The 20,738-nt window shown below is 37.0% G+C and overlaps 1 protein-coding gene and 2 long non-coding RNA genes across 4 annotated transcripts; 2 read left to right on the top strand and 1 right to left on the bottom strand.

The window, feature by feature from the left end:
- Positions 1–4,993: 4,993 nt before the first annotated feature.
- Positions 4,994–8,695, bottom strand: LOC149137060 (uncharacterized). Its single transcript, XR_016239073.1, has 2 exons — positions 8,293–8,695; positions 4,994–6,256 (listed from the first exon to the last, which is right to left on the bottom strand). It is a non-coding gene; the product is annotated as an uncharacterized LOC149137060 (long non-coding RNA).
- LOC149137059 (uncharacterized) lies at positions 7,751–8,828 on the top strand. The gene is made up of 2 exons (XR_016239067.1): positions 7,751–8,310; positions 8,689–8,828. It is a non-coding gene; the product is annotated as an uncharacterized LOC149137059 (long non-coding RNA).
- Positions 8,829–11,599: 2,771 nt separating this feature from the next.
- LOC106867410 (zinc finger protein 475-like) lies at positions 11,600–18,886 on the top strand. Of its 2 annotated transcripts, XM_089345600.1 has the most exons (4): positions 11,600–11,807; positions 16,229–16,408; positions 17,593–17,815; positions 18,393–18,886. In XM_089345600.1, exons 3-4 carry the CDS (start codon positions 17,810–17,812, stop codon positions 18,588–18,590), a joined length of 204 nt encoding a protein of 67 aa, XP_089201726.1. In that variant the 5' UTR covers positions 11,600–11,807; positions 16,229–16,408; positions 17,593–17,809; the 3' UTR covers positions 18,591–18,886. The 2 variants fall into 2 exon arrangements, with proteins under 2 accessions (XP_089201726.1, XP_089201719.1); XM_089345593.1 differs by lacking the exon at positions 17,593–17,815 and having other exon boundaries at positions 11,605–11,807.
- The last annotated feature ends 1,852 nt before the right edge of the window (positions 18,887–20,738 follow it).

The following is a 20,738-nucleotide window of genomic DNA, read 5'->3' as shown; positions in this document are numbered from 1 at the left end:
TAGTATTTATTTATCGACGGCAAGCCACAGCATACATAGATTGCAATTGACCCTCTATAGTTGTGGAGGGCCCTGGACAAGTAGTCGCGGATCTTTTTTAAAACGGGGGCCACATTTTTCATTAACGAAACACTTTGAAACTTGGAACACTGGTAGAATGTGTCATATAAAACATCTTTTTCTCTTAGTCTTCTTAAAAAAAAAAGAAATCCATAAGTTATTCCATGTTAAAGTTGTCGTATTTCTGTAATTTCAACCAATCACTGACGTCCATTCAGCCGATATACATTAAGTGCCGACTACATAAACAAACGATTCTGAAACAATTAACCCTAACCCTAACCCTAGGGTTAGGGTTAGGGTTAGGGTTAGGGTTAAAGCAAATTTAAAATGAAAAAAGCAAATAAAACGAAGGTATGGAGATTAAATACGCTTCACATCGCTTAATCAGCCAAAGGAGTAAATATAAACAACTGAATACTTGTCAGTGATTGGTTGAAATTATCGAAATAAGACAATTTTTTACATGAAATAAATTCGAATACAAAAATATTTTTCTGTTCTATAACACAAAATAGATAAGTATACGAAGTTTGAAAGTCTTTCGGTACCAAAAACACTACGTAAAACATTAATGAAAAATGTGGGCCCCCGTTTTAAAATAGATCCCTAGTCGCTATGCCCATGTTTTAAGAAGGGACTGCTGGTAGGGTTATGAATATAAATTGGAATTTAAATTGAACACCCTTTCCAAAGAAGATGCACCACACACACACACACACACACACACACACACACACACACACATACAGACACACACGCGCGCACATGCACATACACAGATAAACAATTCGGTTAGCTGCAAAATTCAGATAAGTATGTGTTAGGTGTCCTATAAAGGAAGCATCTCATAACATCCTATTTAGGTTAGCCAAAGATATATTATCTAGATAACTTGTGTTGTGTCTGTGTATGAATGTGTGTATGCATGCAAGCACGAATGTATGTGTGTGTGTGTGTGTGCATTTGTGTGTGATTAAGTGTATAAACGCGCACGCACATACATGCACATACATACACATAAACATGTGTGGGGGGGGGGGTCGCACTGAAAGGATATAGCTGTCACCAATGTCGCTGTCTCGGTATGTTGTTATTGATCAGAAGCGAACATGATATAATATATTTTTACTGTAAGATTTATTGAACAGTACAATTAAATATAAACTTCTATTGGTTGCTCGTGTTAATGTAGCGAGATTAGAAATCGGGCTCAGTGTAACATGTAAACTTATTAATTATTAATGCTCGAGATACCAATAAGAGTTGGTTTGTCATTTTACAAGAAATGCTTTATATTTTTGGCTGGAATTCAGTAAGAAAAACTTAGCGTTGCTTCTGTGATACTAGGCCGCGTTCTGCTTCCTTGTGACGCGAGGTGAGAATGTGTATTCTCTTTGGTGGTCTCGAACCTCTGTTGTTATTCTCGGCACGAAACTGCTTTAATACTCTTTTCTACTCTAGGTACAAGGCCCAAAATTTGGGAGGAGGGAGCCAGTCGATTAGATCGATTTCAGTACGCAACTGGTACTTAATTTATCGACTCCGAAAGGGTGAAAGGCAAAGTCGACCTCGGCGGAATTTGTACTCAGAACATAAAGACAGACAAAAATAAAACAGATAAATATCATTTCTACTCTAGGCACAAGGCCCTGAAAATTCTGGGGAAGGGGACTAGTCGATTACATCAACCCCAGTGCTTCACTGGTACTTAATTTATCGAGCCCGAAAGAATGAAAGGCAAAGTCGACCTCGGCGGAATTTGAACTCAAAACGTAAAGGCGGACGAAATACCAATTTCTTTATTACCCACAAGGGGCTAAACACAGATGGGACAATTAACACATGATAGAATGCAACAATGAAATTAAACAATGATGAGGGGACGGCCACCCCAGCCCCACCCCGGGGCGGCCGCGTTATTTCAATTATTTCAACAGTTCTCAATAGTTCCTTTCATAGTCTTCGATAGTTCTTTCCAAAATTATCTCAATAATTTATCCAAAATAAAACTACTCATCATTTTATATAATCTTTTATTTCCTCGTAGTTCACCACTGGAGCGCGCGGTTCGAAATTCACCTCGGGCCCCAGTGGGTTTATATCTGTTGGGAAAGCTTCTTTTAATTTTTTATACTTTTCTTTTTCTATTAAAATCCATCTCGTCTCCTTATCGCAACCGTCCGAGAGGTCCACTTTGACAATGTCTTTTATTTTGGATATCTTCTCTATTTTTTGTGTGTATCGATATGACATCAAATATATGCCGTTCCTATGTACCTCCTGCGTCTGTATGTCTGTTCTTTTTTGTTTTTGTGATTCTGTACTACCATGCGTCTGTTCTTCTATATTTCTTTGTGACTGTATATCTGTGTGTCTGCATGTTTGTGTGACTGTAAGTCTGCATGTTGTGTTTGCGTGTCTGTGTTTTCAGGTTCTGTGCTTTTAGGTTTCTGCAACTCTGCATTATCTTCTACGCTTCCGAGTGTATGTATGTCTGTGTGTTTATGCATCTGTGTATCTGTCTGTCTGTGCGATTGTTTGACTGTATGGTTCTGTGGTAATGTTCTGCTATTATCCTCTTTCCTCAATGATCCCACTTGATCCTGTGATTTGTATTTTTTCCCTTGTTCGACTTTCGGTGATGAGCTCTTCCTGTCTCTCTTCCTTGATTTAGCTTCCTCAAAATCAGCTCTCTGCTCCTCTTCCTGTGACTGTTTCCTCTCCTCTATCACGCCTTCTTGCGTTTCCATTTCTTTGTTTTACATTATTTCTGGGCACCTTCTTCTAATGTGACCTCTTTTGCCACATTCATAGCACTTTGGAGGTCTCCCCACCTACATTATGTCCAGTTTGTCCTCGTTAGGCAGTTCCAGTGTCTTCGGTATGTCACTGTAAACTTTCTGACTTGCCGTAAAAAGCACCTCCAATCCATACCCCCAACAATTTATTTTTTGGGTTCTGCTTATCATAATTATCCTTACTTCTCCTCTTTCAGGAAAAACTGCTGCCATTACCCATTCCAACTCAATTTTTGGTAGGATCCTACCCACTCTAATCCACGTTGGGCGTCTACCCAACTTATTGGGAAAGAGCATCCAATTTCCTTTAGTTAACGTCTTATTGGCGTATTTTTTTGCTGCCTCCTCCGATACTAATGTGATCTCTACAGACGCGTATGTCTTGTCTCTTGTAAAAAAACGACACATCTTGCAATTCCTTCAAACACTCCTCCACCTCCTCCTTCGTTGCGCTCTCTATTCTTTTATTTTTCCTTGAAAATGATTTATATTCCACGACTCCAATTTCCTTTTTCGTCTTTTCCTCCTCTGATGGGGTCAACTTTACGTTTGGCCCCCTCCTTCTTTATCATTTCTTTATATTTTCCAATTTTCTCAGCCATGTCTTCATTCCAGTGTATTTCATATTGCTTCAGCAGGCCTGGGACGACAGAAGCTCGACTCCCCGTCGCTGCTGCATACGTCTTCATTTTCTCCATCTCAGCAATGCCCACCAAACAATAGTAGCGTTATACTAAAAAAAAAAATCGCAGCGATTTTCACGGATCCCTGTTTTCCATCTTAGGAAAATAGGGTTAGAGAAACATGAATACAACCAACATGAATACAAGCCATCTACTTACCTTGGCATCAGTGGCTCTCGTCCTTGTTCTTTTCCTTTACCTGGGCTCGTGGAGTGGTTTGACATAGGTCCTCGTACATTGACTTATTGAAGTCCAACTTCGGGGTGGGGAGGGCTATGTCTGTAGGGAAATATGATTTAAGTATTTCAAGATTTATATTGTCTATACCTAAGGAATATTGTGGAAATATACTGTGTGGTCGTTTAGGCATTTAGATTTGTGGTAGAATTTGAATGTGTGAAAAAAGCAGTGGTTGCATGTGCTTAGTACCTCATTATGTTTATTTAGCAGTGCTGGAGAGTTGTGAAGTGCCTCCGTCAGGCAAAGTTTGCAGGTTGAGCGTTGACCTCGGTAGGGAAGCCCTGAGTCCAGTATGGACCATAATAGAGTATAGGGTATATTTGTATTTTTGAGATAATGTATGTGGTTGGCGAGTGTTGTAGATTTACTATGTTTATCGTATCTAAAAGAATGGAGGTGAGCGGCATATCGTTGCTTAACATTTTTAGTTGATCCTATGTATATGGCCGTAAAGTTGTGTAATAGATTAAGGACATTGCATTTGTAAATTACATTATATCTTTTGCAATGGGTTTGTAACGGGCAGATGGTTCCAGGACGGCAATTACAATTAGGTGAATTTTGGGGACTGTGTTCAGGAATAGAGGTAATATCGTCAGAGGAGAGGTTAGAGAAGGGGGTAGAAGATTCTATATTATTAGTATTGTTAACGTTATCATTACCATCATTGCTATTATTACCATTGTTGTTATTAATTGTACTATTTGTAAGGGTGGTAGAGATTGTGGTGGTGTTCCGGCTAGTGTCAGTAGGATGGGTTAGGTTGTGGTTGTGGTCTAATGTAAGGGTATCTGTGCTGGAGCTGTGTGTGTATGTTGAGTGTTTGTATGACTAGAGTTGTAGTTATGTGAGTTTTTATAGTAAAGAGAAAGCTTTTGCGTATTAGAGGCTGCTACAATAAATTCGAAGTTGGGTGAGGTAGAATAAGATAGTTTCAGGGTGGATCGATTAAAGATAGAATATTTATGTTGCCGTGGGAAGTTAGAGTCTAGTATTTTAAAGAAGGATTTAGCTAAGTTCTTAACGTTAAGTGAGAATGAAGAGTGTGTACCCCTAAGGAGAGGAAAACGATTTCCTACACATATATATATATATATATATAAGCACGGGGCAAATGTGCTTAACTCTCTCGCATCCACATTACTCTGTCAAATGTTTAGAATTAATCGTACATTATCCCGTAGCTTCCAGATTTTGATGATGTGAATGTTTATTTTTAGAATGACATTGTAGGGTATGCATGAGTTTGCATCTGGCCGGTTTGAACATAAAGCAGGTAAAATATTTGGGGTCAGATATGGGCAGTTTAAATGCTAAAGGGTTAACATGAAAATATTTACCAATTACGGAACTACATGTAACGAATTATGCTACATTCTAGAACTGTACACAACTTTCTCGGGGGTGAAGGGGATCGGGTGGCTGACTTGATATACATCAGGTTGCCATAAAATGAGTCGCTTCATTCCTGTTTTATTAGGAAATTTATATTAATGAATAGTTTCGGCCAATCAGTTAAATTTATGGTCAAACTAAATGAAGTCTGTGTTGCCATGTTCGTAAATATTTTGATTCGTGTTGTATTATGACCAGAAACTTAGGGGAGAAAAATCACAGAGGCACTATAATTACTATGGAATTAAATGGTATATGATACAGTAATTTACCAACGCTGCTCATAAAAGTAATGCATAAATTGTGAGAAGCCAGTAACTTGAAATTACACTCTCTTTTACATTTACTCCCCATTGAAATTATTGCATTATTTATGGTTTACTGTTCATTACAAATACAATGGCTACTATAGCGACACCAGTTACATGAATAACACGTTCAATCTCTTCTTATTGACGGTAGCGGACCAAATGATATTATTTATTTTATTTTGCATGCATACCGGACCAAATTATATTTATTCATCCAGCAAACTTAGAACTGGATTTCTGAATTATGCGATTTTCTGGAGACAGTCTAAATAAACATATACTTAAAATATAAAATAAATTATGAAAAATGAAGAACTAAATTGTATTTAACAGATTAAATTCACTTCTAAAATAGGTTGTGTTTGATATTTATTAATCCATTTAAAATCCTTATAACATATTATGACAGTCGATTTCATTTTCATTTCCGATCGCATGTAAAACATGAGTTTATCAAGTGTGCAGACCCCAATCAGAGCTAATTGTTCAAGTGATAATAAGTTCAAGAAAGTTCTTTCAATGACAGTTTTAAAAACAGATGTTTTGAGCGCGAAAAGACAGAGAGAATTCGGACTCCTATCGTTACGGTTATCGGGAATTCTGCTCTCATAACTGTTTTCACAGCTTCATTCTCAAACCAGCGCGATTTTCCTAATAGCTATTTCACAGCTATCTCCCAACTCGAAGATGGTGAAGAATCAACGCCATACGTTTTTGCAGCGATGCGAAAGATTAATCCTTAATTATCTGTGAAGACAGTCGATTCCTGTAGAATACAATGTTCATATAAATTTGATGTTGTCTGAATGTTCATGAAGCCTTTCAAAAACTGTAGCAATAAATGTTACATATAAACTGACACCAAGTCTTACAACTATGCTACAATATACAATGTTTATTGAATGAGAATTAAACAAAGGAAAAGTAAAAGAATATAATTTTATTTAACTTAACAGATACTGGTACAAATTTAATAAAGCAAAGTATGTTTGATCTTTATCACTCCACTTAAAAAAGTAAAGGACAAAAGTATTTTCAATCCACCGTCTGCCAATTAACCAACTTCAAAAACAGAGTCTGTTTACTCAATACAGAGTACGGTATGTTGTTGGCACTCCGTCGCTTACGACGTCGAGGGTTCCAGTTGATCCGATCAACGGAAGTGCCTGCTCGTGAAATTAACGTGCAAGTGGCTGAGCACTCCACAGACACGTATACCCTTAACGTAGTTCTCGGGGATATTCAGCGTGACACAGTGTGACAAGGCTGACCCTTTGAATTACAGGCACAACAGAAACAGGAAGTAAGAGTGAGAGAAAGTTGTGGTGAAAGAGTACAGCAGGGTTCGCCACCATCCCCTGCCGGAGCTTCGTGAAGCTTTAGGTGTTTTCGCTCAATAAACACTCACAACGCCCGGTCTAGGAATCGAAACCGTGATCCTATGACCGCGAGTCCGCTGCCCTAACCACTGGGCCATTGCGCCTCACAGAGTACGGTATTCCCATGGTATTGCACAGTATTCCCACGTTTTGCGAAATTCCGGATTTCTGAAAGCTGGGTAAGAGGCCCGGTGCTGTATTGACGGTATCTAAATCTTCACTATTGGTGGTAACTAAATCTTCATTGTTATTATGAAAGTTTTTTGGGGTTTTTTTCAGTTAGATATAATGGTCCAAGAAAAATTAGGTGTTGTGATTGGAACCATCGAATCCTTGGATAGCGAACCATCATTTAACAATTCAACCAACTGTTGCTATTGCGGAGTATAAAGTGGAAAACTTTATACAGTACAAGTGTTATTTAATCTATAAAACAGCGGGACCGGTAAAAGGTATTGTAATATTATCAATTTTATATTTATAAGCGTATGCCTGTTAGTGTGGTTAACAAGCTCGTTTCGCAACCACGTGGCTTCAGGTTCAATCTGACTGCGCGGCACCTTAGGCAACCGAACATTGCGTTATAAGTGAATTTGGTAAAAGAAACTGTGTGGAAGCCTGTTGTGTATACATATAGATGCGTGTGTGTGTGTGTGTGTGTGTGTGTGTGTGTGTGTGTGTGTGTGTGTGTGTGTGTGTGTGTGTGTGTGTGTGTGTGTGTGTGTGTGTGTGTGTGTGTGTGTGTGTGTGTGTGTGTTGGTTTGTTTACGTCCCGGTAAACTAGCAAAAGAGTCCGATAGAATACCAAACTTTTAAAAAATAAATATTGAGGTCGATTTGTTCAACTAAGAACCCTCAAGGTGGTGCCCCAGCATTGTTGATGTCCAGTAACTGAAACAAGTAAAGGATAAAAGAATATATTATAAAGAGAATAGTCGGTTGGATTACCCCTTACAGCAAGGGTCGGCAGCTTACGGCTTGCGAGAACTATACCTAATGAGTCGTTTGTTTAAAATTTAAATTTATTGTAATATGAGAGACGAGTCTTTCGAATACAATAAAAGGCCTGCTGTTACATTCTTCCACAAATCTTGATTCACTCTACCTAATGTCCACTGCCAACCGGGTGTGAACGCTCTGACAGCAAAAACAGAATTAAAAAACCGCCGCGTACGCTGGGCTCCGTACTTCATTTCCGTTCACACAACACAAAAATCACACTAATAATAATAATACAATTCTGAAACATCTCTACCCAATCACCACCACTCCCGCGTTAAAACTAAAACAAAAAAAAGAGCCGACTTGAGCCTGCCGATGGACATAAAAAGACTGCCTCCAAGGGACAATTATCTCAATCGACATATTAACTTCACTTCGTCAACCCCACCATCTCTGATTCGTGAAACCAACAACAGCTTACCTTCGCCACCCACCGTTGGTAAATTACAAACACTCATTTTCTCGTGCTCGAATTCTTCATTGAGTTCTGTTATATTATTACACATATCTTCTCCAAAAAAAGAAAAAAAAGGAACTTTTACTGATTTATTTCATTATTGTATTTTTCAAATAATACATTTATTGTCATCGTTTAAAATCTCGTTTGTTTCTTCTTGTCCTTGCCACCATACGCTTACCTATTTCCACCTTTATCTTCATCATCATTGTCACCCACATTATACAAGTTATTAGCCATAACCAACTGGTATTATTACAATTGTAAAATGAGAGACGAGGTTTTCGAATACAATAAAAAGTCTGCCATTAAAATAATAGAATTATTCAGATGTAAAGTTTTTTTGTTTTTTTTTTGTAGGAAAAAATTTCGATGACCGTGAATGCAAAACGAAGAAAGGTGGACGCTGAAGAAGGGGGTGAGCTGGCAGAAACGTTAGCACGCCGGACGAAATGCTTAGCAGTATTTCGTCTGCCGTTACGTTCTGAGTTCAAATTCCGCCGGGGTCGACTTTGCCTTTCATCCTTTCGGGGTAGATAAATTAAGTATCAGTTACGCAATGGGGTCGATGTAATCGACTTAATCCCTTTGTCTGTCCTTGTTTGTCCCCTCTATGTTTAGCCCCTTGTGGGCAATAAGAGAAAAAGAAGAAAGGTAGATGCTAAATGCCGAATTTTCCAAGAAACTTAGACATCAGATTACTTCTTCATTGAGCACAATGGGAACACGCTTTGTCTCATATGTCTAGAAAGCATTGCTGTAAATAAGGTAGCAAATATTAGGTGACATTACGAGACGCACCGTTGTGAAAATTTTGGGACATTTACTGGCGAAACAAAGAAAGATGAAGTTGAGTGGTTGAAGTCTAGTTTAGGAAAGCAAAATTTTTTTGTTTTTTTTAACAGAAAAAGCGAAAATGTGGCAAATAAAATTGCCGGCTATGAAGTCTCAAAACGTTTCGCTGAAAAGCTGAAACCTTTTACAGATGATTTTTTTTTTAAGACTGCTTATTGGCAGTGTTGGATATTGTTTGTCCTGAAAAATAGTTTTTGTTTGTAACTATCAGCTGTTTCCAAGGACGGTCACACAGCGAGTTGAAGAAATGTCAGATGTTAAAAATCAATTAAACAACGCCTACAATGAATTACAATAATTTTTACTTGTTGTTGATGAGAGTACAGTCTTAAGTGACACTTGCTGTCTTTGTGCGAGGAATGACTTCAACTTTTCAGACCTTTTGAAGAATTTATTCAGTTAATTCCTATGAAGGAAACCGTAACCGGAGCAGACATCTTTGAAGCTTTGTTGAAAATGATATCAGAAATGAAATTTGATTTTTTCGAAGCTAATTAACATCACAACTGATGGTACCCCAGCAATGGTAGGACAAAAAAAAAAAAGGCTTTGCTGCGCTACTGCAAAAACATATATAAAGCCTTGGCATCATACATAAACTTGTTAAAATTCATTGCATTACCCATCAAGAGACACTGTGTGCCAATTTTTTGGAATTTAAGAATGTTATGGATATTGTTGTGAAGGTCGTGAATCTCGTGGGTTAAATGATCTTCCATTTAAACAGTTTTTGCTAGATACTGAGGCAGAATATGATGACCGTGCTTATTTCTGTGATGTATGTGGTTTAGCCGAGGATCGATGCTAAAAAGAGTATTTGCCTTACACAAAAAGATGGCGATATTTCTCGAAAGCAAACGTGTGGATAGTTCATTATAGAGATCCTGATTGGCTTGCAACTTTGGTATTTCTGGTGGATATTGTGACTGATTTAAATAACTTAAACTTACAACTTCGAGGTAAAACTCAGCTCGTAAATGAAGTATATAACCATATTGTTGCCTTTGAAATAAAGCAACAGTTGTGGGAACATCAACTTCGAAATAAAAATTATGTGCATTTTCCATTATTTAAAGGATACCACAGGATTCAGAGGTATTTGTGAATATAATCCAGGATTTGAGAAATTAATTTGCATCACGTTTTGCTGACTCGTGTCTGCATGCCAATCAGTTTAGATTGTTTGCTACAGCATTGTTTGCAACAGTATTAGAATGTTTTCAAATGGAATTGATTGATATGCAGTGTGACGACTTATTGAGATATAAATTTCATTCTAAAGATGTTTCATTGACTGACTTCTATGCAAAATATATTTTTCCAAGTGGGAAGTATACCAGTTTAGTGGCATCTTTGTTTGGAAGTACTTATCAGTGTGAGCAATTATTTTCCAAATTGAAACAAACTAAGAACAATTTGAGAACAAGATTAACTGATAATCATCTTGATAATATCTTGCTCTTGGCATCAACAAGTTTGAAGCCTAATATTGAGAAGCTTTCAAGGAACAAAAAACATCAAGTTTCCCATTAATTTTTTGGCTGCTATGTATTTTTTAAACCAATGATTTCAATGATGTCTTGGATTGAATAAATGGTGTTTTTCCATTACTACATTCATCTGTGGTTAATACAAATTATTTTAAAGCATAGTCAACACTTGTGATTAAATTTTAGCTTGTGTAATTTTCTATAATTCTTTTATGACCTTCATCCGGCCCTCTATCCGTCATTAATACTCGATCAGGCCCGTGGAGGCCAAGAAGTTGCCGACCCCTGCCTTACAGCATGTTTATTCATTTTATTGGCCTGAGATGGCGAAAGATAAATTTGACTAACAGAATTTGAACTCGTAACGTAAAGAGACAAAACTAAAACGGTAAAAAATATTTATGCTAGCTTTTTAAGTGGATATTTTACTCAACTAGCTTTGAGATTATCTGTCGCTGCATTACCATATTAATGCGGCGAGCAGGCAGAGTCGTAAAGACGCTGGTAAAAAAAATGCTTGAAGGCATTTCATCCCTCTTTACGTTGGTTAAAATTCCGCCGAAATCGACTTTACCTTTCATCCTTTCTTAGTTGAGTACTGGGGTCGAAGAAATCGACTAGCCCCCTTCCCCGAAGTTGATGGCTTTGTGCCAAAAACTGAAACTAATATATCACCATATTTCTGTAGAAAAAGCCATTAACCAGCGAACTAGTGAAACTTCAACTTTTCTGTCGTAGTCAGTTTATTCCACGTATGCTTTCAATGGTTTTGTGAAAGGCATGGACGTTAATAAATTTTCTTATTTACTCCAATAAAAAAAAAGATTTTTGCCTAGTTAAATAGGAAAAAAGATGCAATAATTGACGGTATTTTGTGTCATAAAGAATTTGACGTCAAACGATTTTCCCACTTATTCAGATATAATCTGGTACGATGTGGAAGTAACAGAAAAACTTTCAACGTTTCTTCATGTGAATCGGGACAAAGAATCTGGAAAATTCATTTGGAGATGACGTAACCGTCTATAAAATATTCTACGTTTACGAAACACACTTGCTATAAACTAAAAACATTTTCATATCTAAATTCCATTTGCTCATTTAAAAATAATAATAAACAAGAGAAAAATCAAGGTAAAGTATGCATAATCTATATAAAAATGAGAATGTCTGTCTGTCTGTGTGTGTGTGTGTGTGTATCCCTAAAACTCGAGAACTACGCAACCAATTTCATTCAAATTTTACACATGCCTTACTTAGGGTTCCAGTTGTGTTTTAGTAAAAACAATTTTTTAACTTCTTGCAGAGTTCGAGCCCACGGCAACATAATATCTCCTCCACTATTTAAGTATTACGTGTCAAAAGTGAAACAAAAACACTCATGTCAAATACTTTCACTTTTAAAATGAAACTATTCCACTAACTGAAACAATCACATTTCGATACTGTAATGACAGATACTTTCAGAGAGAGAGAGAGAGAGAGAGAGAGAGATGTATATGTATATATATATAGATGTATATGTACACGTATAAGTATTGATACATATGCATACATGTATATGTATACATATGTGTAGATGTATATATATATATATAGATGTACATGTAATATGTACACATATATACATATATATATACATACATACAGATATCTATACATATATACACCCATCACACACATACACATGGACACAAACACACACATTAGTCATTTGTTTTCTTATCCAAAACTACGTCAAAAGTACTGAATGGATCTTTATGAAATTTGTAAATTACATTCTATGCATAACGGCCATAACTCCCATGAAAATTCATATATTTTTGATGTTGATGAAATTTTAACCCGAACATAACAGATGAGCATTATTTGTAATTCAACGGTAGAACAGTGTAAGACTACCCTTTCAGATATACTTACATTGTGATTTCTGCAATGTGGTGCATAAATTGTCAAGTAAATGAGACGCATCTTTGCCTCCACTGATTCACTTGCAAAGTATTGAGTAAAATTATTTCGTTGCAGACCTCCTTTGAGTCTTTTTATTATCACTGCGACACACATAGTCTCCAGTTGGTAACATTGATTTCAAGGCCTTCCCAGATGAGAGACTGGTTATTCTAAGACATTTATCTATTGTAAATTTTGTCTGCAATTTGGAAATTATATTCTATGCATAACGGCCATAACTCCCATGAAAATTCATATATTTTTGATGTTGATGAAATTTTAACCCGAACATAACAGATGAGCACTGTCTGTAGCTGGTCTTCTCTTGGAAGAGCCCCGCTTCTCACATGGACAACTGTATGTTGGCTGCTCAAGGGTGGGCAGCAAAAAAAAAAACCTATTTGCATATGCTCCACAAGGGAAAACAAGGAACATTGTTTACAACGAGGTGTTATAATCACAACAGCAAGAAAGTATGTACATGATCACCTTCTTTTACGAAACTTCATTGACTTTCATATATTTATATTGATATACATATATATACGTGTGTTTGGGTGTGTGTGTGTGTGTATATATATATATCTCTATATATAAAGATGAGAATGTGTGTCTGTCTGTCTGTGTGAATCCCTAAAACTCGAGAGCTACACAACTCTCTTTTACAAACCCAGTGAAAATACATATATTTCATATGTCAAAGAAATTCAAGCAATACATATAACACCAAAGTTAAAACATTCCCAACAATTCCACAATCCCCAACCTCCAGAGCTGTTGAAGAAACTGTTATCATCAACTGACCAAGATTCCTAACATTTGCAAAACAAAATTAGACAATACGACGCTGTACTACATTTGGAACCACAAGAGATTTAACTGAAGCAGCATTCATCCAAACTTTCAAGATCCAACCTCAGATTTATCATTGCATTGTCTCTCTACTACCTCTGTCAAATGAATCACCAAAATTGGCCTTTCATTATTTATAATCTGTACCTATTTGTTTGGTTACGAAATAAGATACACAAAAACGTGTTTCTGAATTACGTGTATTTACTTTATATACATATGAGTTGAAAACTTTCTTCTAGCATTCCACTTAATATCTATGTTCCATGCTGGCATGGATTGGAGAGTTATTAATGTAGAAATATGGTATCGTAGCTACTAACAGTTGAGGGTTGCGTAGTCTAGACGGCGTTTTTAGATTTCATTATTCTCTTTAACCCGGGCAACGCCGGGTGTTTCTGCTAGTTGGAAATAAAACTGGATAGATAAATGATGTGCTTGCATAAAACCTTCGTATCTTCATATCACAACACAAAAACTTCTGTTTTAAATTTTTCATTTGATTCTTAACAGCATCGCTAACTTGTCAAATGTAACTAGCCACGAGGGACACATCTACACGATCGTTCGAGCTGCTAAAAATAGCAAGCTAAGCTCCCTAAGATCACACATTAGTATCTTTAAAATAATAGCATTTCTAAATGCATTAAGTATGAAGAAAAGACAAAATGTTGCCTGCTGAAACGTTTTTGATCATTCTGTTAGATCAAGACCAATCTGTGGCTAAATATCAACATTTGTCAAAGAAATTAACATTTCGAGGTGGAGGGTGGCGTCCACATAATCATGAATTTTGAGATTTATAGCGAAGCGAAAATGGGAATGTAGTTTTTATTCTTTTCGGAATAGTATAAGTAATGTTGGAGAAACTACTGAATAAATCATTACTACACTCTTAAACGTATGGATAGATTAATAAGAGAGAACCGGCACTACACCAAACTCCAATATATTTATTTATTAATCCAACTGTTATTGATCTGAAAGGGGAAAAAAGTGACCAAGAGACAGAAGTCCATCACGGCGTTATTTGAACTCATTAAGATAAAGTAGATATTTCATTCTCTTTGCTGCTTCAATAACAATATCTAATAATCGATATAAGGGCACAAAGTTTGAAGGCCGATGCAGTCGATTAAGTCAACCCTTTTTTTCTTTTGTTTTTTTTTCGGTGTGTTACAAGTTCCGAAGACCACCATCTTGTTTCTGCTAAAATCATAAATCGTATTATATTATTATTAGTGTTAAGCCTGCGAGCTGGAAGAATCGCTAACACGTCGGGCGAAATGTTTAACGGCATTTCTTCAGGCTTAGCTTCTTTTTTTTTTTTTAATTTCAAATGCCACCGAGATCGACTTTGCTGTTTATCTTTTTGGAGTCGATAAAATAAAGTACCAGTCAAGTACTGAGTTCGATGTAATTGTGTAATCGGTGGTCTTGTCTCTCTTCTCAAAATTGCTAGCTTTGTTCCAAAATTAGAAAGAAATATTGTTATTGTTGTAAGAGCAGTGGACCGAAAGAATCATTAGAACGTCAAGCAAAATACTTTGCGACATTTAGTTACAGCCTTTGACGTTCTGAGTTCACAGAGGTCAACTTTACTTTTCATCTTTCCGGGGTTCGATAAAATAAAGTACCGGCTAAGTACTGGAGTCAGCATAATCGACTAGCCCCATCCTCCAAATCTGAGGCTGCATGCCTATGTTAGAAACGTTTATTGTTAGCATTTAACGGGCCTTAGCGCGTTAGATATGGGTGGGGTAGATCAACTACGTTGCCCTATTTAGTTACATCCCTTTACATCAGACATGGGGCGACATTTTGGAGAAGCGGGTCGCATGATACATAGCTCATCATCAGACGGGCCGCACAAGTGAAATAAAAAAAGAAATTTTCCGTAAGCCGTGCCAATCTGAAACTTACGCGGGCCGCAGGTTGCTTTTGACAGCTTTACATATCAAGTTGAAAATCTAACACGGTTGCTGTTTGTCCTTCATTCACCCGTAGTACTTGAAATGTGATGGATGTAGGGTGAAAGATTAAAATCAACTTACCCGTTCCTCTCAACAGTCGTTGGTCTCGTCCCCATGTAAGAAATTGTTATTGTTGTAAGTACAGGAACGTTGCCGAACATTGAGTCTTTGGATTTCTTTGTCCCACGTTAATGTCTACCTATTTTCCTATATGCCTTCAGTTAAGAGAACTTAGATTTTACAGGGTAAAATGAGTAGCAGCATTTCTTCCGTCTTTGTTTTGAGTTCAAATGTCACCGAGGTTAACTTTGCTTTTCATCCTTTCGGGGTTGATAGAATAAGTACCAGTTAAGTACTGAGATAGATGTAATCGACTATCAGCCTCCCTCAAATTTCAGGCCTTGAGCCTATAGTAGAAAGGGCTATTACTGTCGCTACAGCTAATGATGATTTTTTTTTTTTTAACATGGCCATTAGAAATGACAGCCAATTTCCTTTCTAACTTTATTCAAATAAAAAAGACACATTAGAATAATATAGTCCGAGATATATTTTCTGAAAATAATATGGTGTGGTTATTGTTAGTCTACTTGACCAGCGCTGGCGTGGAATAAACCACCAACAACCTTCTCAGAAGTGAACTGAGTCTATGAACGTTAATATCATTATGCTCTACAAAACATTTATCATACTGGATTAAAGTAGATTTATTTATGCAAACTCCTCTTTTTTTCCCCCTTGTCTCATTTCTTTCTTTTTTCTTTGGCGAAAATAATTCAGACGGTATGGCCGGTCGACCAAGAACTGTGATATGTTATATATGTGGCCGGGAATTTGGTACACAATCTATCGATATCCACGAACCACAATGTTTAAAAAAATGGAAATTACAAAACAGTCAGTTACCAAAGAAGGAACGTAGACCCTTGCCAGTCAAACCACAAGTACTGCCGTTGAGTGGTAAATATGTCATTTTTATGTGAGCTTCTAGGGATTTTATTGGGATATTTTATTAAAACTAGCTGGCAGAATCGTTCGCACGCCGGGCGAAATGCTTAGCAAGCTGGCAGAAACGTTCGCACGCCGGGCGAAATGCTTAGCAGTATTTCGTCTGCCGCTACGTTCTGAGTTCACATTCGGCCGAGATCGACTTTGCCTTTCATCTTTTCGTGATCGATAAATTAAGTACCAGTTACACACTAGAGTCGATGTAATCGACTCATCTCCTCCCCCAAAATTGCTGTCCTTGTGGCAAAATTTGAAATTACTATTATTAACAAGGCGGCGAGCTGACAGAATCGTTAGCACATCAGGAAAAATGCTTAGCAGCATTTTTTCCGTCTTTATGTTCTGAGCTCAAATTCTGCCGAGGTCGATTTTGACCGTCATCTTTTCTAAATTGATAAACATATGTACCAGTTGAACACTGAGGTCGATGAAATCGACTAGTTCCCTCAGAAACTTCAAGCTTTGCGGTCAAAGCTGCAACGACTTTGTACATAGTTTTATTCGATCATTGATGAGATGGGATTAAGTATCAAGTTGTACGGGAGTGGGGTTCCTTAGAGTTACAGTTCTGAGCAAAAGGAAGAATTTAATCTGGCAAGTAAAAACTGATAGTGATAATGAAAAAGGAGGAGATGGTTGGGATCTTTTTTAAAACGGGGGCCACATTTTTCATTAATGTTTTACGTAGTGTTTTTGGTACGGAAAGACTTTCAAACTTCGTATACTTATCTATTTTGTGTTATAGAACAGAAAAATATTTTTGTATTCGAATTTATTTCATGTAAAAAATTGTCTTATTTCGATAATTTCAACCAATCACTGACAAGTATTCAGTTGTTTATATTTACTCCTTTGGCTGATTAAGCCATAGCTTCGTTTTATTTGCTTTTTTCATTTTAAATTTGCTTTTTTCATTTTCTTTTTTTTTTCTTCGTTTTATTTGTTTTTTTCTTTTTAAATTTGCTGTTTTACCCTAACCCTAACCCTATCACCGATAGAATTGTTTCAGAATCGTTTGTTTATGTAATCGGCACTTAATGTATATCGGCTGAATGGACGTCAGTGATTGGTTGAAATTACAGAAATACGACAACTTTAACATGGAATAACTTAGGGATTTCTTTTTTTTTTTTAAGAAGACTAAGAGAAAAAGATGTTTTATATGACACATTCTACCAGTGTTCCAAGTTTCAAAGTGTTTCGTTAATGAAAAATGTGGCCCCCGTTTTAAAAAAGATTCGATGGTTGCGTTAGGTTAGAGGTGTCGTTTATGCTACATATTCAGGGGAGCAGAAGGCACAGTAGTATCCGTAGAAAAGGTAGCGAGAAGAGCACATCCGTGAAAATTGTAGCATGTTGGTGAGTGAGTGTTTTGCTAATCATTTGAAGTACCTTCTTATTATTTACTATACTCATTTTGGCATTATTTTAAGATTAAGTTCTTAATCTTATAAATGCATATAAAGATATTATACAATTTGGGTCAAAAATCATGCGCCAAGGCATTTGTCGTGTTATGTCATTGTTTTTATTATTATTATCGAAAGGATAAACGGCAAAGTCAATTCCACTGAAGTCGACTTTACCTTTCATCCTTTCGAGATCGATAAAATAAGTACCAGTTGAGCACTGGGGTTGATGTAATCGACTTAACCCCTCCACCACCAAATTGGCGGCCTTGTGCCAAACATTTGAAATTATTATTATTCATTTTGTTCATAATGTACATATGTATTCATCATTTTATTTATTTAATTTTAGAAAAATTGAAGCGTCTTTGACAATTCCGAAGCGTATTGAACTTATTTTGTGCGTGACTTTTGGCCCACTCTGAATAATAATAATCTATAACCACAGCAATATGGTTTGCAATAATGAAACATGTCATAAGACGTTTCGCCATAGTTAACTAAAATATGTTTTGTTGATGTTGCAGGCAATGACTGTTACGACATTGACTTACGAAATCAAGCTGCTTGGGAGAGTAGTCAGGCAGCTCTGGTTCCCTGTGACGTTTGTGGAAGAACATTCTTACCAGACAGACTTGCAGTACATCAGAGAAGTTGCAGACCCAAGAAGGTACGAATTAAAGTGTGATGGCAATATATGTATTAGATCCGGGGCAATGGGTTAACAGAAATTTTGGAGCGTCAGACAAATGACTTTTGCTATTCGATTACGATTACTTAAGTTCTTAGTTCAAATTCCACCAAGGTCAGCTTTGTCTTATCCTTTTTGAGTCGATAAAGTAAGTACCAGCCTAGTACTAGATTGATTTAATACATTATACCCTTCTCCCAAGTGAGGTCTAATACCTACGTTAGAAATCAACATATAAGAATGTTCAGTACAACATGCACCAGCATGACCGCAGCCACTTGGCTGAAACACATAAATAAATAAATAAAATAAATAAATAATAAAAAAATATTAAGTAGTTTGATATTTTTATAATTTGAAAATAATGCAAAATCGTTTCTCCCGGTTCCAATTTCAGTAATACCTAGATAAATATATATTTCTTTATTCGAGAAGATCCCTTTAATGAAGTACTGTGTTTAAAAAAAGAGCATATCTCAAAATCAGGCGAAACGAAATCTCCTCAGAAGTGAAAGATAATGGCAGATATCAATATTCCTCAGTTATTTCTGCTTTTTAGTGTCGCTCTGCCACTACTGATCCAGCTGGATGTATACATACAGAAAGCGTAAAAGCTATTTGCTGATATGCAAACACGTCGCACAAAATCAGAATTTACGTCTGAAGCGTTAGGCGGCGACCCGGCAGAATCGTTAGCACGCCGGTCGAACTGCTTCGCGGTATAACGGCTCTGTGAATTATTGTGAATACTGTTGTGTTACTTTGTGAAAACTGTCTCGGTAAATAATTGTGATTTTGTGGAATTATTACGGTTGCATTTCACGTGAGCTGCTGCATTTTTCCCAGCTATGGCAAGTGGTAGTGTCTCCAGTATGGAAAGCTACGCCAAAGCCACTGCGGTGAGGAAGCCAGTGCCGCTAGAAACCAAGTTAATCAAGTTGGATATGGAGGAGGTGACCAGAAGCAGGAATTTGATAGAAGTTGAGGGAGACTCATACAAATTGTGTCCCCCAGAAATAGCAGCCAAATCTTCTTCAAATCAAACTCTAGTTTAGGGTTAGGGTTCGGGTTTTAGAGTTAGGGTTGGGGTTATGGCAAAAATAATCATAACCCTAACCCTAAAACTAACCCTAACTCTAGCACCCGAACTCTAAAATTGTTACACACACACAGATACGCACAGTGTAATTTATTATATAAACAATATATGCGTATAAATTACGATTAAACCGGATTAAATATGTCACAGGGAATAACATTTTTATGACCGGCCAGCACTGACTGTATTCAGCTGAATAGACGTCAATGATTGGTTGAAATTACAGAAATACGACAACTTTAACATGAAATAACTTGCGATGTACAATTTTTTGTTAAGAAGGTTAAGAGAAAAAGTTGTTTTGTATGACACATTCTACCAGTGTCCCAAGTTTGAAAGTGTTTCGTTAAGAAAACAAGTGTTGCCCGTCAAATCACAAAGATCCAAAGAAAAGAAAATTCTGAGGACAGTAGTGTATCGTACACATGCTGTCGAAACCGGTAAAATTGAAATGGTGACGGAAGAGGAAATCGAGGAGTGCCTGGGTGAAATTGTCAACAGAAGAAGAAAGTTTGGTACGGTTGAGGTGAGGTTCGCCACTATAGAAGAGGCAATCAAGCATGCGACCAACATTTTAAGAAGTGCAAAAATAGCATTGCTCCCAAGTTATAGAGAAGTGTGAAAATACGGATTCCCAGAGTTACACCAGAAATTAAACCAGAGTGGTTGGTTGCAACAGTGCTGGCTGCAACCAAGGAGGAGCCGGAATTGGGACCAGTGGCGAAATCAAAAGTGTGCAAATGGTGGGGATTTGGACTCGAAATGTGGTTTTTTGCCACATTCGAGGACATAGAAATAATTCCCTACCAGATAGAAGTGGAGGATGAGAGAACATTAAATGTTGTAGTCGAGGGAAGGAAACCAAACTGTTACATATGCGGGGAAAGAGGTCATATGAAGACCAAATGCCCCCTATATGAGTTCACACAGCAAGAGAAAGTACAAACACAGGAGGAAAGACTTGTAGACCACACTGAGGAAATAAAAGAGATACAGAAGTGTGAAACAGAGAAAACAAAAGAGAAGAACGAAAATGGGGCTACTAACCCTAAAAAGCGAAGGAAAAATAAGTCAAAGGAACGG

Source organism: Octopus bimaculoides, chromosome 2 (genome assembly GCF_046866305.1).
Source record: "Octopus bimaculoides isolate indiv1 chromosome 2, ASM4686630v1, whole genome shotgun sequence".
NCBI lineage: Eukaryota > Metazoa > Mollusca > Cephalopoda > Octopoda > Octopodidae > Octopus > Octopus bimaculoides.
The sequence above is the reverse complement of the archived record's forward strand: the minus strand, read 5'-3'. Positions and strand labels throughout refer to the sequence as shown.

What these genes read in the sequence shown, in the direction of transcription:
- LOC106867410 (XM_089345593.1), top strand. Translation starts at nt 16,234, where the DNA reads ATGGCCGGTCGACCAAGAACTGTGATATGTTATATATGTGGCCGGGAA. An exon ending in ACAAGTACTGCCGTTGAGTG is followed by an intron (nt 16,409 to 18,392) that starts GTAAATATGTCA and finishes TTGATGTTGCAG; the next exon opens with GCAATGACTGTTACGACATT.